This window comes from Phyllopteryx taeniolatus, chromosome 16 (assembly GCF_024500385.1).
Source record: "Phyllopteryx taeniolatus isolate TA_2022b chromosome 16, UOR_Ptae_1.2, whole genome shotgun sequence".
Lineage (NCBI taxonomy): Eukaryota > Metazoa > Chordata > Actinopteri > Syngnathiformes > Syngnathidae > Phyllopteryx > Phyllopteryx taeniolatus.
This window is the reverse complement of record NC_084517.1, coordinates 18,978,386-19,005,880: the sequence shown is the minus strand read 5'-3', so window position 1 is coordinate 19,005,880 and position 27,495 is coordinate 18,978,386. Positions and strand designations below refer to the sequence as shown.

At 42.5% G+C, this 27,495-nt stretch overlaps 1 protein-coding gene across 3 annotated transcripts; it reads left to right on the top strand.

Annotated features, from left to right (window-relative positions):
- The first annotated feature begins 711 nt into the window (after nucleotides 1–711).
- Nucleotides 712–27,482, top strand: camsap3 (calmodulin regulated spectrin-associated protein family, member 3). Of its 3 annotated transcripts, XM_061748757.1 has the most exons (17): nucleotides 712–1,219; nucleotides 8,776–9,041; nucleotides 17,236–17,376; nucleotides 17,585–17,680; nucleotides 19,965–20,103; nucleotides 20,174–20,313; nucleotides 20,403–20,487; nucleotides 20,871–20,913; nucleotides 21,007–21,062; nucleotides 21,669–21,735; nucleotides 21,809–23,837; nucleotides 23,910–24,028; nucleotides 24,200–24,492; nucleotides 24,567–24,660; nucleotides 24,739–24,857; nucleotides 25,398–25,516; nucleotides 25,633–27,482. In XM_061748757.1, exons 1-17 carry the CDS (start codon nucleotides 1,093–1,095, stop codon nucleotides 25,930–25,932), a joined length of 4,233 nt encoding a protein of 1,410 aa, XP_061604741.1. In that variant the 5' UTR covers nucleotides 712–1,092; the 3' UTR covers nucleotides 25,933–27,482. The 3 variants fall into 3 exon arrangements, with proteins under 3 accessions (XP_061604741.1, XP_061604743.1, XP_061604742.1); XM_061748759.1 differs by lacking the exons at nucleotides 712–1,219; nucleotides 8,776–9,041; nucleotides 17,236–17,376; nucleotides 17,585–17,680 and adding an exon at nucleotides 17,713–18,145; XM_061748758.1 differs by lacking the exons at nucleotides 712–1,219; nucleotides 8,776–9,041; nucleotides 17,236–17,376; nucleotides 17,585–17,680 and adding an exon at nucleotides 17,713–18,298.
- Nucleotides 27,483–27,495: the final 13 nt, after the last annotated feature.

Genomic DNA, 27,495 nt, shown 5'->3' with positions numbered 1-27,495 from the left:
TTGCAAAGGTACCAACAAGGGGAGAAATATTTTCATAATTAGATTAACATAGTTGAAAGGTAATCCTCTTAGTTACTGCAGTGGGATGCAAGTGGAGTAACATCATGTGATGAGGGAGGCTTGACATTTGCTTTCCTGTGGAGTGGGTGCCACTGGTAACAAGCCTTCAAAACAACTGGAAGAAAAATAAAAAAAAATCACAATTTTTAATAAATCTGTAAATAATTGTTTACATTACATTACTTTGCTATACATTTGGACAGGCCAAAATCTGTAGTTCACAAACGAGGGGGTTTTGCAAAATATGCAATAAATTATGTTGTATCATTTAAAAAAAAAAAAAAACACTAAATATGGGGGCCGGTTTGCCAATAGAACTCACTCTTCCCTGTCTTACTGTTGGACCAATTAAAAGCACTGGTATGATGTTTCATAAAGTGAATTATACATCGCTGCAAGAATAGTTTTTTTGTTGTTGTTTTTTTAGCGAAAGGCGCATTATTACAGGAATAAAGTCCTTTTTTTTTTTTTAACAAAAGGTGTATTTGCCCGATAATATTATATACATATATATATATACATAATATTATTGGGCCCTGCAGTGAAAGCACCTGTAAATCAACGTCGACGTTCACAAGCAGGAAATCCCGCCCCGTTTCCCCCTCGATCTCTATTTCTATTGGCCCTCCGGTTGAGTGACGTCGTCGGCATGCAGCAGGTAGTCTGTCGTCGGCGGCGGGGCTCGACGGTAAACCTACTCGACCAACAACGCACACACAGCTATGCGGTCGAATGAGGGGACAAACTGGGGGAATTGCCCGCTTTAACCTCGCTTCAGCCCCGAGGAACGTTCCGCGAAGGATTGGAGCCTCTTTAACCGCATCGAGGAGGACGTTAGCGGGCTCGGAAGCGACCCGGGTTTGGATATTTCCCTGATTTAATCCCTCGGTCACATCCGTATTCCCAGCCGTCATTCGGGATTGGAGTGACAATGCTTGTTTAAATCTTTTCTACCCGCTTTTAGAGGCCTTTTTTTTTTTTTTTTTTTTTGCTAGTACCGCATTGTATATTTTAAAAATTAATAACCCCGCCATGGTGGACTCCATGAGGAAGACTTTTGTAGTCCCCGATATCAAGCCATTGGATTTGTACGACAGCACTAAAGCCAAAATATGCTCCAGTGTCGCCTGGTTGTTGGCGAGGTCCTACGGCAGTGCAGGTAGGTTCACAGGCCCCGCGGACGATGCTTGTAGCTTTAAAGCCTTTATTTATCTCGTTTATAATGTGTGGTTTTTAGCGTGTTGGAAAAACGTTTTAATGTCCCACTCAGCGGTTTTTGGAGCACAAAGAGGCGCACATGAAAGGGCTGAGAGCACGCTGTGCACAGGCAGGACTCTGACACATTTGTTCTCATTCAATGGCTGGCTACTCAGCTTTAAAAAAAAAAAAAAAAAAATTTACATTTTTTTTGGGAAGGTGTATTCGTGTCAGAAACAAGCCTCCCTGTCCATTCTATGTCGCTCGTAGCCTTCAATCCATCAGAATCACTCTTTTATACACTGTGAAATCCTTTTTGACATGCCACATTGGGCGTGGATAATGTGCTGCCTCTCAGGGGTGACAGGCCCTGTAACACTTGACTATTGCAGTTCATCAAAAAAAAAAAAAAAAGTCATCAGGGGAACACTGGTACTGTATAATTGCCTGGCCTCAGGCTTTACTATAAACTCACTGATCTATTAAAAAACAAAAAATCATGATAAGTGTCAAAATAGACTGTCTTTTACCATTTGTAAACTAAATAGTAAACTCAAAGCTCTGCTAAATGGCACAAAATAAGACCCTTATCCCTATCATAACTATCCGTTTCTATGCACTAAATAAAGGAAAATATGCAACAACAGTTGCTGTTGTACTTGCCTGACCCCACATTTTCACTCAGAATGTGTGTCCCCCCCACCCCCCTATACTGTATTAAATGCTATGGGAAGTAGCAAACTGGACAAAGGAATCATAAAACAAGGCTGAACAATCCATTTTATAGATCTGCACTGAATTTTAAACGTATGCACTGCCTTTTAGTGATGGCAGGCCACTGTGACACTTGGTTCTCACAGTTTATCATTAAAATAAGCATTGCAGTGTCTCAGCAAGGGAACATAGTTACTACTATAACTGTATGACCCCGGGGTATCACTAAAGAACACACCCATCTATGAAACATAATATGTTAGATACTGTAATTTGTCTAAACTGTAAAGTGTAAGTTCAGTGCTATGGGAAGAAATAAACTGCAAAATAAAATAATAAAACAAGGTTGAATAGTCTGCAATATGGTTCAGCACCATCTTTTTTTCACCTTTATATGTACCAAATTAAGAAAACTGTTTCTATCCTTGATGGATGACAGGCCCTGTAACACTTGACTCTTGCAGTTCGTCATCAAAATAATCATTGCAGTGGCTCAGCAAGGGAACACACTGACTGTTGTAATTGCATCACCCCAGGGTTTCATTTGAAAAACACACTTGGGTATCATATGTTGTATATTTACCCTTTCCAAATTGTAAATTGTAAAAATAGGGATGTATTATAGACACTATAGGATGTAATAAACTGGACAGGATGAAAAATGCAATGTAGGTAAATGTTGCAGAATGCTTTTTAAAAAAAAAAAAAAAGGAAACAACAGTGGGGGGGAAAAAACATGCTGTTGCCACTCCTTTATCCAGAGGTGCATGAAATTGCAATTCTTCCTTAATCCATACCACACATCTCTGTCAAGTTTCAGGTAAAACGCCACAAATATTTTCCACTTAATCCAGAACAGTAACAGCGGCTTGAAAGGCGTGCGAATAGTGTAGCATGTTACGTACAAAACATAGCTCGCATACACAATTCCAGGGTCCGGATCTCCCGGCAGCAGCTACTTTGTTTGTCCTTCCTAGCCACGCCCTCTGGGTCAAATTCACTTCCCAGTCCTCCAGCATGCAGGGTAGTGCTTAAAAATATTGGCTTCCATTGTAGTTTTTCTGTCCGAGTCAACTCCTGCTGCCTTGATGACGACATGACATCTATTCCCAGTGAGAAAAACACAAAGGCATGCTGAGATTGTGGCCAGGGTGTCTGGTGCCATGCTCGACCACATCCTAATTAGAGTCAAAACACAGAGACGTCCTTATGACAGGACTGTGATAATACCGTCGCCCACAGATCCTTGTTGTTGGACCTGACAATACTCAGTGGGTGTTTCCTGCAGACGTTGTTTGATCCACCCACTGGCATTACGGGTCTCGATTTCCATAATAATCTCATAATTGCTATATGTGACCCATAGCAATGTGTCTTAATGCTGGGTAGTACATCTGTAAATAGTGCGCTTCGGTTCACTTAAATTAGGACTCTCTCTCTCAAAAAAGGATGGATGACCGTGAACCTGTTTAGGTTTGCGGGAAACTGCATTAGATTGTGCAAGTGTACACAATAAAGTGGCGTGTGAGTTTTAAATAGTATATATATTGGTTTGGTTGATGTTTGGCTTCTCAGCACTCAGGCAGTGTGTTATTATCCTGACACGGAGCTATGTTTTGTATCAAGGTGAAGGCCGTTGTGATTGTGTGCGAGCAGGGAATTTCGGATCCGGCCTTGATGCCGGGTGAAGTGACAGATAAATGACTCGGGACGACTTTGTGGGTTTACACTGGAACGATACCAGAAACTCTTGATTCGCCGGTTCTGGCCAACGTGCGCAATGACACGTTCATCAGGAAGATTTACATGGCTTATTATTATTTAATAGATTCACGCTAGACTTAAAGAGAAAGTAGCTTGTTTTATTCTGATTACAACCAATTTTTCCCATGGGAAATACTGGAAATGTACTTTTTGCATTCGTAACTGTAATAGAAGTGTAAGTGAACGACTGGATGTTAAATCTTTAAGGTCCTTTTTAATCAATTCTTAGATTTAAAAAAAATAAAATAATCTTTGGTGTCCTTTTACCCGGGTTTGCAAGATAATCCATTTACATTTTCTGTGGCGCTTATACTCACGAGGTATTTGGTTTCAAAATGCCTATAATGCCCCTTTTCAACCCATTCTAGTTGGTCTTTTTCACCTGGCAGTTGAGTCACACAGATTTCTCATTCATATTAGAAATGTAAATAAGCTTTGTGTTGATTGGATCGCTGTATACTGTAATTTTAATATGGCATATGACCACCAGTAGTAGCATACAAATCAAACGTGTATTCGCTTCTGCAACCGACAGCTGCAAACAAGTCGTACTTAGCAGTTAGGCCAATTTCACCATTCTCCAGGCTGGCTCATTTTTCAGCAGGAGCGCCGGGTCCCAACAAATCGCGACGATCATTGTATCCGCCATCATTTGAGAACGTTATGAGTGACGGAGCGTACTCTTGATGCAGATTGGCTGTCACGATGTAGCGTCATGCGAATTTGAGTTGAGCGGGCAGGCCAGATACTTGATTCATTTGTCAAAACTACATCACAATGACGGCGATTTCAAATCCTGTCGTTTGCAAGCGGTTAGGTGGTCAAAGGCTGTTGCATTCAATCGACAAACCAAATAGATGACAAACTTAAACCAGGTCACAGACTCATTTTGACTTATGTTATGCATAAAACAGTAGGAAAAAAATATTTGTATTTAAAAAAAAAAATAATAATAAATAAATAAAATACAATGCTCTGTACTGCATTAATGGCTCGAATTAGAACCTGAGAACGTTAAATGATGTACTTGCCATTAACTTCCATGCAGAGGGAGGATAAGTAGTGTGTATGCCTTTTTGGAAAGTCTCTAACCGTTATTACTAAACAAGTGTAGTGTAAATTTCACTTTAAAAAAAAAAAAAAAAAAAAACATTTTTTTTTTAAATGTTTTAAAAATGGATGTTCACGTATTGTCGCTTTAGCCATGTTGTCCTGAGCAGCCAAAACAGAGACACGTGAACCACTTTTGTCAATAGCATTCCATCTCAACAAGTTCAATTTCCTGTTCTATTGTTATTACCACACTGGTCCTGGAACCTGTCTGGGGTGCCATTGCAAGAAACACACAAAATCATTTCCTTAATTTTTTTCTGAAGTGTTTTAAAAAAAAAAAAATTTTAACCTACGATCTAGCTGTTGGAGTGCTCCAAATTCTCTCGGAATGATTACTCATCCCCTCATTAGCGGTCGCTATGGTGAGTCAGCAGGCGACACGGATCTGAACAGGATGTTACCTTGTTACTACTGTTTACCCTCTAACCCTTTAGTATACTGTACAAGGCTCTCTAGCTGATGTATACAGTGCAGTGTATTTCATGCTAACGTACGTCAATCATTGTGTATAAAAACGCTAGACACAAACGGAAGCCTTGTTATGAGTTGCCGTGTAACCTGAAGACGCTCCTGTAGGCGAGGATAATGGATACAAAAGCAAACCCCATCATCTCCCATATATTGTGTCACACTGTCTGAACCCTCTTCTGAGGCAAGTGTAATGCAATCATCTTGTCTTCAGTACAGGATGACGCTCCTGTGCCTTGCTGCCTTTTGATACAATTTAAGGCTCCTCAGCTTCCCTTGTGCATGCGCTTGTGGTGATGTGTCATTAGACGCGTTAGGTTGTGTCGTTCTCTCTGTCAATGCTTCGTGTTGTGGGGATGGATGGTTGTTGACAGCTTTTTAAAATGCGGAAAGACCCCACAAATGACGAGTGCATGTTTACTGATGCTATAGCATGTGGTGAACTCGAGACGATCAACATCACACACACATAACGTTATTTCTGCCGACAATTGCGAGTCTCCTATCCTAGACCAGATGTCTGTTGTAGTCCCAAGACTGCCACAGGGCATCCAGACTATTGAATTAAGAAATAGTAGAAGCTAGGCTAACTGGTAACGACATTACAGTTACTCTTGTCCTTGTCATTTTTATTTTGGTGAGGCATGTTATACAAACACTTAACAACGCAACCAGTTGTGGGTCACAGTGCCACAGTGCGTTATGGAGGACGACTAAACAGGATGCTTTTGAAACAAAATAGAGGAGTGAAAGAAAACACAAACGCGGCATAATGAGAAACAGTTAGTCAGCAAGCAGGAATGCATGTGCTGGTGCTTCATTTGGATGTTTGCATGATTTTTGGATGGGGTGCACATTATGTAGTTCAAGGCATTGTTTCAGCTTGCATTCTGTTAAAGCCAGTTTTCTAAATAAAATTCCTCAGTATCAGACATTTTGAGGTTACAAACTCCATATTTGTGTCCATTTTGACTTCCAGCGTGTTTCATGTCCATGTCTCCCAATACTTTTGTGTAGTTGACGCGATGGTGCCAAACTGGTGCTGATTTTGCAAGCCACGCCGGTGAAAGTTGAGTCTGCCGTCGCCTGATTGTCACTTTTGCGTGTCGACAAGTGTGCTGGTATCTATGACATAGGCAAGCTCAGTCGCTCAATAATGAGCCTGCAGCGACATATGGCCGCTATCATCAAGCGAACAATCAAATGCCGTGCACTGTTGGGCAGTTCTGGTACTGTGTACACTGGACTTTTAATAGCCTGATCGATTTTTGATGATTGAAAACCGGCTTGAGTGGCATTGGTTGTCATGTTGTGACATGGTGTCAGATGACATCTATCCAGCTCCTCTTTCACCGGCCGAATAAGTTGTGGCATTTGCATCCTACTTTGCCTTCTGGACAAGTTTTTTATATAAATTATTTTTTAAAAAGTTTTTTTTTTTTAATGTTGGTGTTTCTCAGCATTTGCAGAGGTAATTTGGACACTGCGGGTCATGTGACTCCCAACTTGACTATTCACAGTGTGAGTTGACACGCAGAGAGGCTCTGCATGGCCGTTGTTTGAATGGCGAAGCGGAGTGTTTTGTTGTCGCGATACCATGCAAATCAGTTGCGTGACTTACGGTTACATGACATTACACAGCGACGCCTCCCATTGTTTACATGGTTAGGTGTAATCTAGAGCACCCAGATGCACTTTCAGTTTACCCGTGTCTTTTTAACTCATTCACTGCTGTTGAATTCAAATATCCATGTTAACATGGAGGACTGGCAGTGTGGCCTGCTGCCGGGACACTGTGGAGACAAATGTATTGTCACACCTACAGTAGGTGAATATAGAAGAGTATGTGAGGTCATTGCCCAGTTTTCTAGCACAAGAAGCTTTCACATCTGTCACTCACATTCTAGATTACCCCGAAGGTGTTCTTCCACACTAAGGCATGCGTTTATGGACCCTGAGAAGTGTGGAAAGAATTTTCCCAAATGTCAATTATGATTCAGGTGTGAACTAAAGGGTGTAGCCCAACCCCTGATTGATTATTTAGTAATTAATTGAGAGGGCCATTTAGTGTATTTCAGCTTTAATTCCCAAGACCCTTTGTACATACAGGTAGTAGTCTGATCCGCAATGTGTTTTTGCATCTTTGAGTTTGCTTCTGGTTTAGCCTGCATGTGGTGAAACCAGTTTAAAAGTGGGCGAGTCAGATGTGTGTTTGTGTGTTTTCAGTAATCTGTTTGCAGGAAAACCAGTCGGAGCAGATATAATGAAGGTATCCTCAGCGAGCCTGTCATAATGTATGACAATGTACACTTTATCTGAGACGACACACTGTGTTAGGGTTCTCCTGTACATTCGATAGTTTACAAAAAGCTGCACGTTTTGATGAGTTCCAAGCGTCCTGCCAGTTTGACATGTCTGAATTAGAGTTAATCTGAAGTTTTGTCTGAGGGAAGAAATGGGTAGGAAAGCTTCTAGTTAGGTGCAATACACACATACCAAGAATCTTGACAAATTTGAGCCTTTCCTCCCTTCCCTCCCTTCTAATCAAAGACTGCAAATGCCAGATTCTCAGATGGCTATGAGGATATCTTGACCAGTTACCTTTTGGTGTGGGGTTCCTCAAGAATTCTTTTTTTCTTTTTTTTCTTTTTTTCCCTGATCTACTCGGACAACGATCGGGAAAGGCAGTTGTAAATATTAAACCTGGTCAACTCCGAATTCGTCCAAGCTGCGATATCCGTGAACAGTAGCCAGTCAGTTAGGAACAGACCTTAAGATCATGCTGTTGCCAGAAACAAAAAGAGGAGGAACTGGTTGCGTGGAATATTTGGATAAAGTGTCTCACAAATCATTCATCACGAAGATTTTGCAACCGCTCTGTAGTTATGATATAAGCCAACAGTTAGGCTAATTTCTTCTTCTACTACTACTCTTTTTTTAGTTTATCCATCCATTTTCTTAACCGCTTATCCTGAAGCGGGTCGCGGGAGTGCTGGAGCCTGTCCCAGCTAACGTTTTTATTTTTATTTTATTTTTTTAATTTCCTGGCAGTCTCTTACAGGTCAGTCTTGGTATTACATCAGGCATCTTGTTTGTGAGAGAAGACCTGCAATTTTCAGTGGAAATATCGTTATTTGTTTGGTGTTGGTCATCTCAATTTCACTACACACTAAGAGCAGTAAGCACACAGGATGAGTTTTTCCTCATGTGTGGCGTCCATCACCTTCGTTTAGGATGTTAAAAATCACGACTGTATACCCTGCCTAAGGCACATCTCCAAGCTCTTCGTGTCCTAGTGGCCTTGATAGTTTCACTGCTGTGCTCATCTAAGGATTTGAGCTCACCAGTCGTGTAAATCCCCTGAACCCAGTAAGGTGCATGTTTTGATGACATCCCTACAACACACTGTAGTGCCTCTCTATATGCACTGTTTAACTCAATGTTTTTGTCTCCCGGTAGAAAATGTCCCCGCAGAGCTACGAGACCCCTTTTACTGTGACCAGTATGAGCAGGAGCACCTCAAACCGCCCGTCACGCGCCTCCTGCAGTCGTCTGAGCTTTACTGCCGCACCTACAGCCTCCTGTTGCTGGGCGCTGGTCACACTGAGGCGCAGCCCAAAGACAACGCTGCCCTGCTGGAGCTACTCGCCGAGCGAGGCCTGGTGACCAAAGAGCCCGACTCACCAGTGACCGACGCAAACCTGCGACATAAGCCCATCGAAATGGTAAAGTTTTTTTTTTTTTTTATGGAATATGATGCAAAGTGATAAACACAGTTTTCTGAGGCATACTCTTGAAACAACTGTCATTAGGTGGTTTAGGTTTACCTCACTTAAGGAGAAAGGGTTTCATGATAGAGCCCTGTGGGACCCCTCATGCTCACTTTTCTCTCTTAGACTGAAAAGCATGTGAATACTTGGTGATATATCACATAATGCCAGGCATTTCTGATAATGCTCCAATTTATATTTCAAATGTATGCTTCATGTGCATCGTAATTATTAGGTGACCAAAATATTACAATCAAAACTAAAATCCCTGCTTCACCTCTTGGAATTGGTGTTTATAATTATTCGACGAATGAATTGCAATTTTGAGGCCCTGAGCATGCACGAAAACTCACCAATTTTTGGAAGCGCGTGCATTCTGCTGAAAGTTTATGTATTTAAGAGTCCCGAACACAACACGGGTAGACTAGACAATTGTGCGTTGCTTGGTTGCCAAGCTATATTGCCAAAGCCATTAAATGTTTGTGGAGCATGGCGTCAAAGTTTTATGATCATTTCGAGGATTCGGCATGAAAACTAAATTAAAGGGCTGGTTAATCGCTGCTTTCAGCTTTAATTTTATTTTATGTATTTTTATAAAGGCATTCTAATACCCATCTTGTGCTGGATCTCATTAGAGTACTCAGGTGTACCAAATGAAGTGGTCAGTGGGGATAAGCTTCTGTATCAGGCTGACCACTTGACTACCTACTGGTCCTACTGGTCGTGTGGGCTGTTGAATTTGGGTTGTTTATGCTTTGATTCGTGGGATTAAAGAACCTCCTGAAAGACCCCTGTTTATTCGTCCGTGCGCCCCTCCTTTACATTGCCCCCTCCTACTCATTCTGCTTATCCCAGAGGATGAGAGGATCCAGCTGCCAGCACGACGACAGCCACAAGCCTCTTTCGCCCACAGTAAAAGCGAATCCTCCACCATTATGCCATCCTGCTTGTTTAACCAAAACCTATCGATGTGTGTTCATACTTTCCACAAAGGCATAATATTCCCACTTGTGTAAGAGGGGTCATGGTTGTATTCCAGTGTGTGTAGAGGGTGCTACAATGGATGCTCCCTAACAGCACAAAAGCCGAACAGTTCTAGTGAAACTCAGGATCGTGTGTCGCAAGAACACCCTGGGCTAGGTCTTGTAAGTCTCGTCAAGAGAAACTGGTTTGTCCTCGTCCCCTTTTTAGACAATGAACCTGTCTCTGTCCCTCACTCCCACTCGATCACATGGCCGTTAAAAACCAGCGTCTTGATGCTTCGCCTACAATTAAGTTGTCTGAAAGAGAGTGTTTTCCTGGTAATTTGGTCTCATGTGACCTCTCTACATCTTTGTTCCTCAGCCGGGACCTGATTTTAAGATACCATATAGACCAGTGGTGGGCAAACGTTTGTGCTGAAGAGCCAAAATTGATTTTTAGAACCGACAGATCGGCCTGAAAACAATTATTTATAGCGATAAATACATAATAAATATTAAATGATGAATTTGAATTAACCAGTTGCAGGAAAAAATGGCAGAATTGCTGCAACGAATATTACAGGTCTCTTGATAATGTAAATGCTTGCGACTCAACCACGTATTGATGAATTAATCAGTGCCAGCCCCTTCCAGCATGACTGTGTCCTAATGCACAAAACAATGTCTCGAAAGGCATGCTTGGATGGGTTGGGTGAGGAAGAATTTGACCTCATACCCCTTCAAACACGTTTTTAACGACTGATTTGTTTTTTGACATATCGGGCCAGATCGAATGTTGGTCATATATGGCCCTGTGGTCACACAATGTTTTGTTTCACTGTGCGTTGTGTGACACTTTGACATTCATGGTGGAAAATCCACATTTTCACAGCGCTCATTGAAATCAGGTTTTGAAAGAGGCAGGAATTAGGGCACAGCGTAATACTTTGGAAGCTAATCCAGATCCAACATTTGGCCGTAAATCATACGCCTCCAAGGCACAAACATCAAAGAGTGATGTCATGGCTGTCCAGTCTGAAAGAGGTGTTAGGTTTAGGGTTGCACGGTATATCGGTAGATACTTTTAGTGCAGGTCCGCCTGTGCAGTTTGGCAAAAAAAGAAGCATAGTGTGCTTGCTACAAGCAGTTTATTAATCGTCACTCCTGTAAAATATGTACAGTATTTGTACGTGGAAAGAACAAAACCAGATGAGCTCGATGCGGTAAACTAGCGTACTTTATTCAGTCTCCAGGGCCTCCCACAGTCCAGTATGGCAGTTAGATGCTTTATTTGTAATGTTACAAAATTGTTGTAAACTAAAACATTATTTTGGGGAAATGAGAAACCAGAGGGAGCTCGATTTAGTAATGTTTTGTACAGTAGTGTAATAGGAGGAGGTGCCTTTTATGCATGGTGTTGCTGTAATAATTACGTTGTGTTGCTTGCTTGCCTCTGATCCAAATCCTGACCACTAAACACTTTTTTTTTTGGGCTGCTACTGTCCATGCTGCATTTGTTTTTTGTTTTTTTTTCCCGCTGCATCAGCACCGCAGCCGCGACCGCGTCCGTCCTGAGCCAGTCTGCCCCTTGTTGGCAGCCAAGGAAAGTGGGTCACGTTGCAGCCGCATTGAAGGATGCAGCCTCAGCGGTGGTCTTGGCCGCTAAACGGCTTTGGAGAGGCCGCAATCTGCCGTAGATGAAGGCTTTGCATCAAGTGTATCACACAATCTCATGAGATGACGTTTTCAGTGTGATGGAGTGCAGTTCTACACCACTGCAAACTAGTGATGCAAAGAAATAAAAAAATTCTTGGCCAAAAACCGAAGCGCAGAAAGAAATTAAATTACAATGCCAATTATTAAAATTGCATCTATGGCTATGACTGCAGATTTACCAACCTATAGAAATTCACTTCTAAAATAATTTTGACTGAATTTCCATATTATTAAAATTAAGTCAAGAACATTACCACGAGATAGTAATTGCAGTATAATATGTAATAGGATAAAAATAATTCCGCATACTGTTCAATTGCACAACATAAGCACTACTCTATAATCGTAATCGTTAAATATGGCTTCAGTATTTGTAATTTTAGTGTATTTATTTCAACAACCTTGTAATGGAGGATGAGTTGCACCCAAATGTCTTTTCCTGTATACTATTTTTGTATTTCCTGTGTCCACTGTTGCTGGAAAAAAATGCAAATTTACCGATTGTGGAAAATAAAGGTTATCTTCTAAATATTTACTATTAAACTCATAGGCCCCTTTTCTCATCTGATGTAGCGGTGAGTGGTGACGTACTAATTAATTTACATTTTTTTCGGGTTTCAGTCCTTTTGCGGCTGTGCAGCGTTATTGCGTATTATTTTATCCCCAGACACTTATTAATTTGGGGAATTTTGGGAAAAAATATTCGGAGACCAAAAATTTGGTGCATCGCTACTGCAAACCACAGCAAAAGACATTTTTAGATGGAAACCTCTCTGACAGTGTCAATCAAAACTTATCTTTGTAAGATCCGTGAGAAACAAAGTTGTAGCATCAGGAGCAAGCGCCACATATCTGTTGTTTATAAAGCGATACGCCGTGCGATATGATCATAGTAGGACAAAAGACAAATCGTCACGGCTCACTGAAACCGCACAAATTGTTCCTTCTCTTATCAAACATTAAGCCATAACTTTCAACAGAACAATTGTTTAACTCAACACTATAATAACTAACTATTTTGGAGGACACTAAATGCAGGCCGGCATATAATCATCTCAAATGTTCATGTGCGGGTCTTATTACTTACACTAGTTTTAACTTTAAAACTAGTGTAGCATCAACAAGGTTTTAGTTTGTCTTGAACTTGTTTACTTGTTTTATTTCTTTTTAACCTTTTCTTACTACTATGTAAATCCACTGCAATTATATTGAAGAGTTATTAATGGCCTGTTTTGATAAGATACTGTATTAAAAGGTCTACCAAAACAATGAGTTTGAGAGTGCGCGCTATCCTGCCCCTTCGGTAGTGATGGAGTGTGTAACTCCTCCGATTGAGGATAAAGATTAGAGGTAATCTGCCACCAGACTGAACGTCATGACCCGTGATTGGATGACACAGCAGACTGACGCTCATGGGTCTGCCTACCAACATCAAATTGATTTGCTTCGTTTTAATTTACAGTGTGAGAGAGGCTGAGTGAGTCATCTGCTGTGTTTTAAAAAAAAAAATTTTATTGGCTATTTAATCACACTGCAGTGTTGGCAAGGATGAAACTCACCTTAATTGATTAATTAATCAATAAGAATTTAGCCTAGTTGCCTCAATCTTGATTGAAGGTGTTTTGGACAATTCAATTTACTATTTAACTTTTACTCCAGTTTACTCTTACTAATGAATGTTTTTACTTTTTTCCTTATCATCGTTGCTATGTTGTCTATTACCATTGCTGGAAGAGTTGTTTTATAACACCGTTGGCATCTGCTATATTTTCCCATTGTTTGTATAGCACACTTTCCTTACCATTGCTGGTATGAAATTATTTTATTTTTTCCAATTAAACATTTATATATAGTACATGAAAAATAAAGCTACATGTACAATACAGTAAATACAAATACAAATTTATATAAAACAAAAATAAAGGTACGTTAATTTATTTTAGTAATATTTGTATTTTAAGATGAACAGTATAACAAACAATAAAATAAAGTTGAATGTATATCTAAAATTGTTTATTTTAAAAATATATTTTATTGTATTTACAATAAACAAATTCACCAAATATTTAATAAATTTAATTTAAAAAAAGGTTAACTGTATAAGTAAAATAGTTTATTTACAAATATTATTAGCTACAATAAATAAACATGATAAATGATTTTTTTTTTTTTATAGACCAATTTTAGGTGGAAGAGAGAGTCTAAAATTGTGCAACAACTATTTCAGGACTCTTGATAATGCAAACGCTTGGTGGGCCGTATCAAAGAATGCATAATACTTTGCCCGCTCCTGTGTTATGCCCGCGTGTCCAAATACAGTACTTGTGCTAACCATTCATTCGTAACCCTGCGCACAAAACTTAAATAACGCACTGTACATGTGCCCTCCTGGACAAAATCCCCCTTCTGGGCCCCAGATCTGCCTGATCCCTGTTTGTTTCCCCCTCAGTGGGCACTAGCATGGGTTGTGCAGTGTTGGGGGGGGTGTTGTTAAGTCATATTTCCGACATAATCATACTCATCATAATCTCGTTTAATGAGCCAAAAAAAGAGGCCCTTGGTGTTATTTGTTTGCTTCTGTTACTGCAACAGTTTGCCATGCATATTTTCCAAATTGCTCTGTTGATGAGGCTAATGGAGGGAGAACTAATGCCACCGGGGTCACCAAGGAAGTGATACTTGTGAGCCAGGAGCATGGAGCTCTTTGCTTGCAGAGGCCAAGGCTTGTGTTGAGATGCATTGTGGGTCAGCTGGCTGGTTGTCATGGTGATCTGGCAGCCTCTGCCTCGTGCATTCTAGAGTGGCTCCCCTCTCCCTTCTCATTAGGGAGACTGGACCGACCTGCTCAGCAGCGGGGGGATTCTACCAACAAACACCCCCCACCCCCACCCTTTCATTTTGCACTTTTGCTCATGAATTGCTCCTCTGATTAATTACCGTACATCCACTCTCGCCAGTCTGTTTTGTTTATTTCTGCTTTCATCTCCTGTTGCCAAGTCTGCTGGGCGGGGAATCACAAAAGGTGTTGCAATGTTGTTGTTTTTTTTTCCCCCTCCCTCCCCACCAGGTAGTCTCACTGATATCATCCTGAGATCATACAGTCCACTTGATTTTAGTAGGAGTTTATTTTTCTTTCTTGAAAAGATGTTTTTCTTGTATTTTTCTTTTTCTCGCAAAAATCTGTTTTTTAATGGAATTTATTTTCTTTTCAGCAAGTCCTTAATATTTTTTATTCTGGTAAAATTCTGACTATAGATCTACATATTATTCTTAAGTGTCATTTGTTAAATTATTACTTAATAATGACTTTTTCCTCATGAATTAAAAAATAAATTCTTACTTTAGTCATCTAACATTGCAATTCTTTTTAATTTTCACTGTAATAATAATACCAAATTGATAGAACATACAATAGAATATTTTCCCAAACATATTACTTGCTTGTTGCCACATGAGAATTATACGCAGTAAATATATTTTGTTAGTGGAAGTGCTTAGAAGGTATCATTCTCTTATTTTGACTTTTTCATTATTTTGTCTTTTTTTTTTTCTTGGAAAATTAAATTTCTCCCCCCCCCCCCTTGTAACTACAACATTTTTGTTGCAGTTTTTTCCCTTTTCAGCAATGGTAAAATTATGCCAATATAGCTACATATTAATTTTTATATTATTCTAACTTTATTTTTGTAAAATTAGCATATTATTATAATATTACAGCATTTTTCTGTCACTATTCTTTTAAATAACTTATATTTTCCCCTTGTTAAATCTAAAATTCTCATCCCTCTTTAGCAACGCCCTAATTAATATGGTAAAATTATGACAATATAGCATCAATTACTTTTTATTATAACATTATTCTTTTAAAATAACTGTATTCTAATATTACAGCATTTTTCTCTCATAACTTTTTTTTCTTGTTGCATCTAACATTCTCATTACTAACTTTTTTTTACCCTGTAATTTTTAAATTTTAGCTGTGTTTTTTTTTTTTTTTTTTAACAAAACTTGAATCGGTCAGATGGTTATCTGCTCTGAGAGGATTATACAGCCGTTCGTCGGCATCCACTACCCATTTGCCTTAATTTTGCTGCTGCAGAGCATCATTTCCACAGGAGAGCAAAAAGCTCCCCCACAGACATGGAAGAGGCATTCCTGCCCTTGGCGATCATGTCAGGAAGGGGCAGCGCATCCACACAGCATCGCCCAAAACTGTCAGACAAGCGTTTGCTGGCACGTGACCAGCGAAGGTCAGCATTTTGGCAGACGAGGCTCATGCATGCATGCACGCAGCTGGACCGCCATCATCCTTCTCTCTCCTATCCCCATCCCATGTAGGAATGTCTAGCCTGTAAAGTGGAATTTATGCCGTGTCAAAGGGAACAGGCACTGATTTGTACAGATTAGGCTCAGGACTGAAGAATGGACCCATGACCAGAATGTCCTGTTTGTGAGAATTATTTCGGAGGCTGACGTTGTTGTTAAGGGGGGTCTCCTTGCCATTAAGAATCTGCATGTCCAGAGCAGAACTGGCAAAGTTTACAATAACCAATAGTCCATCTGACATTGTGAAACCTGAGGGGATTTTTTTATATTATTATTTTTTTCCTTCTTTTTAATCTTAGGAAGGTGGGCAGGGTCCATTTGTTCAATTCAAGAAAACTTTTCCCCTCCTGTCTTCTTTTTTAGAATTCTGATTTTAAACGGTCACTGGCGACAGTAATTATTGTCTAATAGTTATTCCATGCAGGCAAACGCAAGGCTATAAACATTTTTTTTTGTTGTTGTTTTTTTTTTGGCACAGAGGAAGAACACCTTAATATTTGAAACATCTGAGTCTGTTTACAGCAAATAAAGCATCGCTTGGTTGCAGTCTCGTGGTGCACAAGAAGGACAATCAATTAACGAGCTAACAGGTTTATAGAGTTAAAACATTCTATCTGAGCTGTCTTTTAATGGGCTGTTGCCAAAAGAGAGTTTATGCAGGTATGGGAAAATTCACTTAGTATGGGGGCGACAAACAACTGTTTAAAGTCTGTGACATGCAACTGTGAATGCAAACAAGCCTCTGAGTTATGTTTTGCTATACAAAAGAGAAAGCAGGAAGCAGCTGAGGAATGAATGTCAAAACGCAGCTCTCCCCCCCACACACACACACACACACACATATGTGTAACCATATTGCTGATCCGCTTCCAATGTAATGATTTAACGATAGAACACATACAAGTCCAAAGTTCACACGTTTGAACTGACGTGTTTTCTTGATTCGGACCTTGGCTGTGTTTGTGCTGACTCACATGTGGTTTATGGTGACGCCTACAGGAGGCTCTGTGTAAATTAACATCAACAATGTTCACGGGCTCTTAGTTGTTCAGTGTTTTGTTTTGTACCGAAAATCCACTGTGGAATTTTTATTTATGTATGCATTTGTTTGTGTATGTGACCCTGTTCCGTCCCACTCCTTGCAGAGTGCTCACCTGGCCGTGATCGACGCCCTGATGGCCGTGGGAGCCTCGGAGACAGTGACTTCGGTGAAAACGGGTGCTGCAAGAGAGCTCCTGGGCGGGGCTTCGCGCTGGGAAGATGCTCTGCTGCACTGGGTTAAAGCGGTGAGTCGGCATATTTCTGTCTACACTACTTGACCGCAACATGAGGTGCATCTGCACAATCTCGAAAAGGCAGGGTGTACACCCGTCTCTTGCATAAAGTCATCTGGTATCGGCTCCAGCTGACCTATGACCTTAATGAGGACAAGCACTATAGGAAATGGATGTATTGGCTATTGCAGAATTAATGAACTTGTTTTGATGCTTTCAGCTCAACCAGAAGCTGAGGGAATCCACAGAGGGAGCCCAAAGTGAACAAACACCTCAGGCCATCACAGAGAGTGAGCTCCAACCCCTTCAACCCGCTGTGAGTATTCCACGAGCACGTCTCGCTGTCCCCTGATGGTATATACAAACAAGCTTGTAACTCTGTTTTCGTGTATTTGCGACATGTTGCTGGTTCTGCTACATTTGCAAACTGACAATCTTTTATTTTGCACCAGCGCACATTTCTTTGCTGACACTAAATACTGTAAATCTGAGAGCTGCGTCAACAAGGTCATTTGGAAGAAGCAACACAATCCTTGCTTTTTGTTTCACTGTGACTTCCTTCACTGTCAGGCTTTAAATCTCTCCTTGTGCTCCTGTCCTTAATTTCTCCTCTTTATGGTCTCTGTCTCCTTCCTGTACTTTAACGCCTCTTTGACAGTGTCCTACTCGCTGGTACTGGAAACTAGTTCCTGTAAGTTCCCTTTCTTTGCTCTGTTCCTTTTTCCCCTCTACCTCCATCCTTCCAGTGTCCTCATCAAATGTAACAGCCAATGTCTGACAGGTTAGGCTGTGTTTTTTTTTTTCCTTTGTTTTTTGTTCTTTTGCTACATGTAATTTCAGTTCTGCAAGTGCAGGCTGCAACACGGTTGATTAACACGCGAGTGGGTGCATGATGGCCGAGTGCATGCGCGGCATGTCTGCACATGTTCCAATGGTAATAACAGCAGTGGTTTGTTTACATTTGGGAATTTGTGCTCACTCCCTTAACTCTTTGCTTTTATCCCATCTTTATTTGGCCTACTTTTTCATACAGAAGCAAGGATTACCATGTATTCACCTGTACTCTATTATACACAATGTAACTCTTTGTTTGGCCTCCACCTCATTTGTTTACAGTCTGTGTCACACTGCACTGACCTACTGTATTTAGTTTTCCACTTGGAACACCAAGTAGAGTACCACTGAACGGGAGACATTGCAGAGAATCAAGCATTCACACATTAACTATGCATTAAATATGTATAATAACAACAATAAGGATCTTTTTTTCATTTTATTTTTGTTGCAAATTGCACAAATTACAGGTGCATCTCAATGAATTAGTAGGAAAGTTCATTTATTTTAGTACAGTGGTGCTTTGAGATACAATTTTTTTGTTCCGTGACTGCACTTGTATGCAAAACACGTGTATCTCAAGTCATCTTTCCCCATTGAAATTAATGGAAATGCCATTAAGCCTCCCCCACGAAAAAAACTGAATTCTTTTTTTTGAGGATAAATACTGCTCTATACTATTGTTCTTTCACAGCTTTTTCGCCACATTTTTTATTTATTTTTTGCTTCAATACAATGGTCATTGTATTTCTCCTTCTAGTGTATGCACTATGGCCACCTGGGGGGAGTAGAATACATCCATCCATCCATTTTCTGAGCCGCTTCTCCTCACTAGGGTCGCGGGCGTGCTGGAGCCTATCCCAGCTGTCATCGGGCAGGAGGCGGGGTACACCCTGAACTGGTTGCCAGCCAATCGCAGGGCACATCGAAACAAACAACCATTCGCACTCACAGTCATGCCTACGGGCAATTTAGAGTCTCCAATTAATGCATGTTTTTGGGATGTGGGAGGAAACCGGAGTGCCCGGAGAAAACCCACGCAGGCACGGGGAGAACATGCAAACTCCACACAGGCGGGGACGGGGATTGAACCCCGCACCTCAGAACTGTGAGGCTGACGCTCTAACCAGTCGGCCACCGTGCCGCCCAGTAGAATACAGACATACTGATATATGGAGCTGGTCGCAGCTTCTCAGTAACTACTTTCTAGTGACCTGTTGGGTAACTCAAGGCACCACTATATGTTATATAGATTCATCAAACATATAGGAAAATACTTTTTGAAAGCCCAATACCTAGTTTCAATAATAATAATAATTTTTAAAAAAGCAGTTTTTTATTTTGGTTTTATGAAATGGTGAATTTTGCCCCTTTGGTTAACTGTAGGCTACAATCACCAAAATTATTGTAATTATTTTACTCTGTGTTGTGAATGTATATAATGTAGGAATTTCACTTTTTCAATTAAACTACTGAAATTAAGTTTTCCACAATATTGGAATGTATTAAGACGCACCTGTATGGATCAACGCAAAATCATGACAGAAAAGCAATCTAACTTAATTGCTGGAAAATCCTAGCAGATGCCATTCACAAGCACTAGGAGGCATATTTGCATGGTATCAGGGTAATTAATAGCTATGATATGCTGTGATGTATTAACCGCAAATTCATTTCTTTATTTGTCATTTTAGTTCAGCGGCATCTTTTTTTATTATGTGACGTCAATATCTAGTTGTCTCATTGCTTTTCTTTGTGCGTTTCAGCTCCGCTACAGAAAAGATAAAGTTCAGTCCAAACAGAATCCCTTTTTTCCAGTGGTGAATGAAGTCCGAGACCTGTCTAATGGCTGTGCTATCGCCGCTGTCGTACATTACTACTGCCCCGGCCTGCTAAGACTTGAAGGTACCAGCTAGCTGTTAGCACTTGAACTATGCAGGTGTTTAATGCACGTCTTGTTGTCTTCTCAATATAGACGTTTGCATGAAGGAGACCATGTCTACCGCTGACAGCTTGTACAACTTGCAGTTCATCCGGGAGTTCTGTGACAGCTGTCTAAAGAGCTGCTGCCACTTGGCCCTGGAGGATGTGCTGTACTCACCAGACGAGCTTCGGGTACTGTGACGTTTACCCTCTTGACCAGTAATCACGTGACAAGAAATTGTCTCGCTCAATCGTTCTGTGTTTCTTTGTGATTTGTTTAGCTGAACACGCTGAGCTTTTTAGCAGAGCTGCTAAACTGGTTTGAAGTACAAAGGCCAGACTTTGTTCAGCCAGTGGACACATTAGGTAGGTGTCAATCATTTACTGATTCTATGGAAATATATTTTTATTAAGGGGGTACTTTGTGTACCATGGTACTGACATACGTTTTAAGGTATTGAATGGTGCTTAAGGAAATAGTGTGTGCAGCGGCATAAGAATGCAGTACATTGTCATGTTTACGGTTTCATTTGATTGTTGGTCTAGAAGTGTTTTTCATGCCAACATTTACAGTAATTGACCTTACTACTGCGTTAGTTTAGGTTAGTGATTGGCTATGTTATGGCCCTTTCTGACTTGTGTACAAATTTGGGATACGCTGCCGCCCCAGGACCAGAAGACTATTTTAAACCGAGGACCCTGTACCTTAAAGTTTATCAAATCCTGCCGTGTGTGTTCTTTTGCATTAGAGGGCTCCACACCAACGACGCCTCGCGCTGTGAGTGGCAACAGGTGTGTTACCTCATGAATAAAAACGGAATTCTGTACAGTATCTACTTTGGATGAAGCTCTTTTCGGTATCTGAAGCCTGTTTCTTCTTTACAGCACTTCTCCGTCTGTCTTCAGGAAGCCCTTCCTCCCAATTTCCTCCCCTGCATCAGGTGAGATTATGGCTATGTTGTTTTATAATGTTTCTCATGGTGCTTGCTTTTTTTATGCTGTATTTTGTGTTGGCTGATGACCATGTGTAGGGCATAAAGTGATTTACAACTCCTTGAATATTATTGTTGCATTTATGTGGTTTGAAAAGTGGTTGAAATTTGGATAAAGCATACAATTGAGCTGTTTGAGTTAATGGTTTGTGACAGTTATATAAGTGAACATTTTAATTCACAGAATCCACATTTAATACACTTTTCAAGCACATGTTTGTTCATGTCATTATTTCTTTTTACGTTGAATTTAAATAATACCTTTAACTGTCCATGGGCGGTCCCATGGCAGGATTACATTTTTATTATTTTTTAAATGGCTGTGTTGCATCAGGAAACTATGCCAAACAAATAATGCCAGTTACTCGCTGTGGCGACTCCTGATGGGACGAGCTGAAAGCCACAGCAACAACTGTGTGTGTATTTTGAAGAATTATCTTGAAAAGTGCTTCAATTAGGAATTAGGAAACAGTGTATGAACTCTGCATGTTGCCTTTTCATCTGTGTTGTTTCTGTTTGCATGCCTTTACTTTGTGTGTTTTCCACTGTACTTAGGGTCTTTGAATCAGTCTACCTCAATGTCTCATTTAGAAGGAGTTGGAAAGACGTGGAGCAAGAAAAGGTGTGTATTCTCGACTAAGTAAACACTGTACGTTTTAATCGTACTGACGTTCGTCACGTTCTTTTCTGCCTAGTCGCCCCCTGTCAGCGGTATCCTTCAGCATTCCTTTCGGCCTGGACAGTGACGTGGACATTGTGATGGGCAACCCTGTGATAACACGATCAGTGAGCTCGGACCAGCTCAACCCAACGAGCCCGAAGGTGACTCGGTCACACTTCACGCCTCCAGAGCACCCGAGCAAACCGGCTGCTTCTAATGGCGTCCACAGAGCCTCCTGGTCCACCCAGAGTCCCAATCACCCAATATTAGCGGAGAATGGCATCGGTGCGACGGAAACGGGCGAGCTGCCGACCATCGAAGAGGCCCTTCAGATCATTCACAACGAGAGAAAGATGGAGCCTCGCTTACATCCCGACGGCGCTCCCGATGGCTTCTACCTCCACTCTCCGGACGACCCCACCAGTTCAAGTCATCACAGAAACTCTGCGCCCGTCAGCTGCTCCGCCCCGACGCACTCAGGAATGATGCACCGGCCTGTGAGAGAGTCCAAAGAGCCCACTCGAACCAGAAACACTTCTGAATGCTCTCGTGATGACGACTCGGTCTTAAGAGACGGCAGCGTGGACTCTGATGCATCGGAGGACACGCCCCGGGCTCAGTCCACTCCCAGCACACCCGGAGCGAGCGCCCTCTCGGCTAGACGCAGTAGTAAGGAGGGATCGGACAGCGGCGTGAAGATGACCAGCTTTGCGGAACGCAAAAAGAAACAAGGTGAAGATTCTCAAAAAGCCAGCGACCCCTCTGTTCCCCGCGCGACCACGTGGGACGTGAAGTTTGAAGAAAGCCCCAGCAAGAGCCCTCAGCTCAATAATGAGATGTCAGAGCTCGGGGTTCGTCTCGAGGAGAAGCGGCGGGCTATCGAAGCCCAGAAGAAGCGCATCGAGGCCATCTTTGCGAAGCACCGGCAAAGGCTGGGCAAGAGTGCCTTTCTACAGCTGAAGAAGGAGCAGCACGAGGAGGACGGCGAGGCTGAAGGAGGCCAGTTCAGCACCTCCTCCACCGAGGAAGACCTCGCTCACTTGACACTGGAGGAACGGCTGGCCAGCATCGAGGATGAAGAGCAGCCCCCCTCTGTGGAGCATGAAAGTCATGTTAAAGGGGGACTTGGCCACACCAAAGAGAAGGCAAGTACGCCTGGTGAAAAAGCGGCAGCACCGCTTGGGGACTACAACAACGCTGTATCCAAGCTGACTGCAGCCCTCAGTTCGCTTCAAAGTGACATGCAACGGCTCACCGAGCAGCAGAACCAACTCGTTCAGAAGAAAGTTTCCGGCAACAAATCTTGGGTCATACCGCCGAGCCCCAAGACTTCCACCCCGACCCCCTCCCCCGCGCGCCTCTCACGGGAATCCACCCGGGACTTCAATGCGGCCTCCTCGTCGCCATCCCGCAAGCTCACAAACCACATCGCTCCTCCAAAGTCTCCTCAAGCGGTCCATCGTAGAACTCATTCCATGCCCCCTAAGAGCCCCAAACACGGTCACCCCTCAGAGGGAAGACTCCCGGCCCTGTCGAGGGTCATTAATGCACCGCAAAGTGTCGACCGCATTCCACACCTTCGGCGTGTGAACCCCTCGCAATATCAAATCCAGACGTCCTCCTCGTTCTCCATCGGTGATTCTGTGAGCTTTGATGAACTTCGCTCTTTGACAGCCACTCCCGTTTCCACAGCGACGCTCACCCCTGCGCCAACGCCCACCCCGACTCACCGTCCTCCCGCGGACGACGCCCTGTCCGAAGCAGGCTCCACCGACTATGAAAGTATATTCAGCTTGGACATGGAACCGAGGCCCTCGCATGCAAACAGGAAGGAGGGGGCGGCAGGGGGGGGCTCCAGCTCCGGTGCACCGTCGGAGTGCTCCTTTGAGAGCGACGCCCCACCGGCGGCCGTGAACGGCAAACCGAGTAGCCTCATCGAGGTCTCGTTGTCTTCTCTGCAAGGCGATGCAGAAGAGGAGGACCAAATCCCCGATCCTTTCTCCGACCTCGTGAATGACAAGGCCGACCCGGAGGCGAAAGGAGGGGTCGGCTTCTTCTTCAAGGTAGGAGACTGAAACCTCCTTTGCGTAAGGTTAATTACTTGCTGCCAGTTTAAAACTGGTCCTTTTTATTAGGATGAAAAGGAGCGACCGGAGGATGAGATGGCGCAGAGAAGAGCTGCCTTGCTGGAGAAACAGCAGAAGAGAACAGAGGAGATGAAGAGACGCAAGCTGGAGCAGGAAAAAGAATCAAAGTGAGACTTCCTTCGTAGACTCCACACATAATACAGGCTTTTCATGTGTTATTTTGATGTTAGTTTTGATTGTATTCATAATAATAGGCTTCAGCTCACCCATGACTCAAAAGAATAGAAAGAATTTTCCACGTTTAAAACTCTTCAATTACTTTCCATCCCTACCCCCAGCAAGCCTCAGTGGATGATCATCGAAGGCTGGGGCAATAAGAGTGACGACAGGTCTCAGACCCCCGGCACCCCTCCAGCGTCGCGCACCCCCCTGGCCGAGGGAACCCCCCAGCGCAGGGGAGACTTCACGCGGCAGGAGTACGAGCGCAGACACCAGCTGAAGATCATGGAGGACCTGGACAAGGTGCTCAGGCAAAAGCCCACCACGGTGCGCGGTGTCAAGAAGCAGAGACCCAAGACCGTGTTCAGGGACGACTCTGCACTCGCGCATAGCCCAGTCAAGGGTCTTCTGGGTAACTAGTTTAGTATTAAACCGCCATTATATTTTCATCTGGGTGCTTTACCAATATGTTTTTTCCCCTCTTAGGCAGCAGGTTGAACAAAGTCTACTCCCACTCCACGATGAACTTGTCGTCCATGGCGAATGACTCTGGAGGCTTGACTGTCAGGAAATCTTCCAGGTGACACTTAACACGTGATTCTCAAGTGGAGTTGGTACCTTGACTTGAGAGTTTAATCCTCTCCTTTCCTCCTTCCAGTCGTTCGCACTCTCCCTCCCGCCTCATGTCGCCAGGACGAATGAGTGCTCATAATGGAGACAGGGACTGGGAGAACGGCTCCACGGTTTCATCCTCTGCCTCCATTCCCGAGTACACGGGTAGGACTTGCGCTCCGAACTATCCAGCCATCAGTCCATTTTCTATAGCTCTTGTCCTGATTGGGTGAACTGGGTGAGAGTACACCCTGGAATGGTGGCCAGCCAATCGCAGGCCAGATTTAGACAAGCAACCATTCCCACCTATGGGCAATTTTGAGTCTTAAAACGAAGCTACAAGGGGGGTTTGGGAATGTGGCAGAAAGCCAAAGTACCCAGACAAAACCCATGCAAATACAGAGAGACGCAACTCCAAACTAAAGGCATACAAATGTGATCCAATCTTTTCTGGTGATCAATAATTTATTGATAAAAAATCTAAATGTGAGATTGATATGAATTGAATCTTAATTTTGGCATATCATTACAGTCCTATTTGTTAGTTTGAGTCATTCTGTCTGAAGCATTCAATAAATCGTGGTTTGGCTTTCGTAGTTTCCCGTGGTACTATCTTAAAGTGACGCAGAGCTCGGGGAAAAAAGCACAAAAAAGCAGCATTAAAAAAAAGGTTTTTTTTGTTTTGTTTGTTTTTTTCCTTTTCAGGACCAAAGCTGTATAAGGAGCCAAGCTTTAAGTCCAACAAGTTCATCATCCATAATGCTATCTCCCGCTGCTGCCTGGCCGGCAAGGTCAACGAACCCCAGAAAAACAAGATTGTAGAGGTGAGCCATCCACTCACTGTGGCAGAGTCCAACACTGAGGTCCCTCCTAACAAGGTCCAATGTGTTCTACGCTTGTTCCCCCCCCCCCCCCCCCCTCTTTCTCCATCCCTTTCCAGGAAATGGAGAAGAGCACAGCCAACCACTTCCTCATCCTCTTCAGGGACTCCAGTTGCCAGTTCCGCGCCGTGTACACCATGAACCCCGAAACGGAGGAGATGTCACGCCTCACCGGCATCGGCCCGCGGGTCATCACGCTGGACATGGTGGAGTCCATCTACAAGTACAGCTCCGACCGCAAGCTGTTCACCGCCATCCCGTCCAAGACCATGTCCATGAGCGTGGACGCCATCACCATCCCCGGACACTTCTGGCAAAAGCGCCCGGGAACTCCCAAGAAGCTCAGCGCCCCAAAATGAACACGATATTGCTATTCAGGTTTTCTATTCTGGCCAGTTGGGGAAACGTCGTCTTGCTTTTTTTTTTTTTTTTTTTTTTATAAATAGTTTAGCAGCAGACAAACGGAGTGACTGAGGACCATGCAAACAATTAAGGCTATGTGCCAATAAAACGGATGAATCCTTTCGATTGCTTCCCTTACAGTTCCTGGATGGACGATTGTACATGGAAAAAAAAAACCCAGTTCAGTTGCTGTGGGGGATTTTGTGTCTTTCCTCACGCTCTGCCTCCTTCATGCCTTTTGCCTTTCCATGGCTCGAGACTCAAGATAGGACAACCTGACTGCCTTGCCTTGGTGCAACAGTATTTAAGCCCAGAGTAGTTCGATCCCACGCTTCTCATTCCTGCTTCCTTTTTTTTCGCTGCCTTTTTGTCTCTCGAGGGCTCGCTCGCTATATTCACAGAGTTCACATCTGGAAAAGACGTCTCTCGTATGAATGTCTGCCACGCACAGCCATGGAAGTGATGCGCGTGTGTGTGTGCGAGTGAGATTCCGCCAGCCGTGCACTCGACTCCTTCTGCTGTAAGACATCTGGATGTTAATTTTGCACTCGTTTGCTGGATGACTTTTCCTCGATTGACACGTGGTGCACTTTTACGGAGAAACACAACTGGAAAGGAAACAATGAAGGAGGGCTACTTTTTGTACTCTGCTAACCAGTGCTGATTTGACACAAAATGAATGCTGATCACTTTCCTTTCGAGAATAATTTGCTTACAAATAAAAGCTGCATATTTCCCTTTTGTAAGAATAAGCTAGTCTGCTGCTTAAGCGTTGGTTAGATGTGCGTTTGGCATCAAATGCGTGTGTGAGAAGAGACTTTTTGTCTCCAGGGATTCTGTTTATTACCATAAATTGATTCCCTTCTTTTTTGTCCAGGCTTCTTGATGAAGGATTATTCCGGACTGTAGCAGCCCTAAATCTAAGCCACTCAGTCTATTTAGACTCCATGTAAAACTGGGGGAATGTAAAATGGCCACATTTTTACTATTACACTACGTAGTTGCCAGTGATTTAGTTGCCACGGTAAATTGGCCCCCATTATCTTCCTTCTGCCGTCTCTTTAAAATCACTGGCTGCCTCCAACACGTGTTGATATTAATGACATTTAAATAGGGCTGTAAAGACAGGAAAATAAACAAAAAAGGCAAAAAAACAAGAATGTGTGCACGTACTATGGATGTGTGTATTTATTTGTTTATCAAGAGTAGTATGTGGTTACGCAGTAACTTTATTTTGATTCTGTGCAATCCTCCCTCTTAAAATCCTTGCCAACCGGGGGTGTATTTATTTAGTTTGCTTTAGAGTTGATGTTTAATTTCAGGTTCTACTGATGTATTTTTGTCGGTTCGGGTAGTATATTTTTTTCCTCTTCCCCTCTCCTGTAGTCATAACACTTTTTTTTTTTTTTGGGCATCATCAAATCTATGCCAGTACGTGTGTTTATTTCATTCATCGACTCTCCTTGGCGTCAGGACCAGAATAAAAATCATTTTTAAATCATTGTCACCTTTTGTTGTTT

Coding starts and splice junctions, on each gene's coding strand:
- camsap3 (XM_061748757.1), top strand. CDS start 1,093: ATGGTGGACTCCATGAGGAAGACTTTTGTAGTCCCCGATATCAAGCCA. Junction 24,029..24,199: donor GAGCAGGAAAAAGAATCAAA/GTGAGACTTCCT, acceptor CCCTACCCCCAG/CAAGCCTCAGTGGATGATCA. Junction 24,858..25,397: donor CTCCATTCCCGAGTACACGG/GTAGGACTTGCG, acceptor TTTCCTTTTCAG/GACCAAAGCTGTATAAGGAG.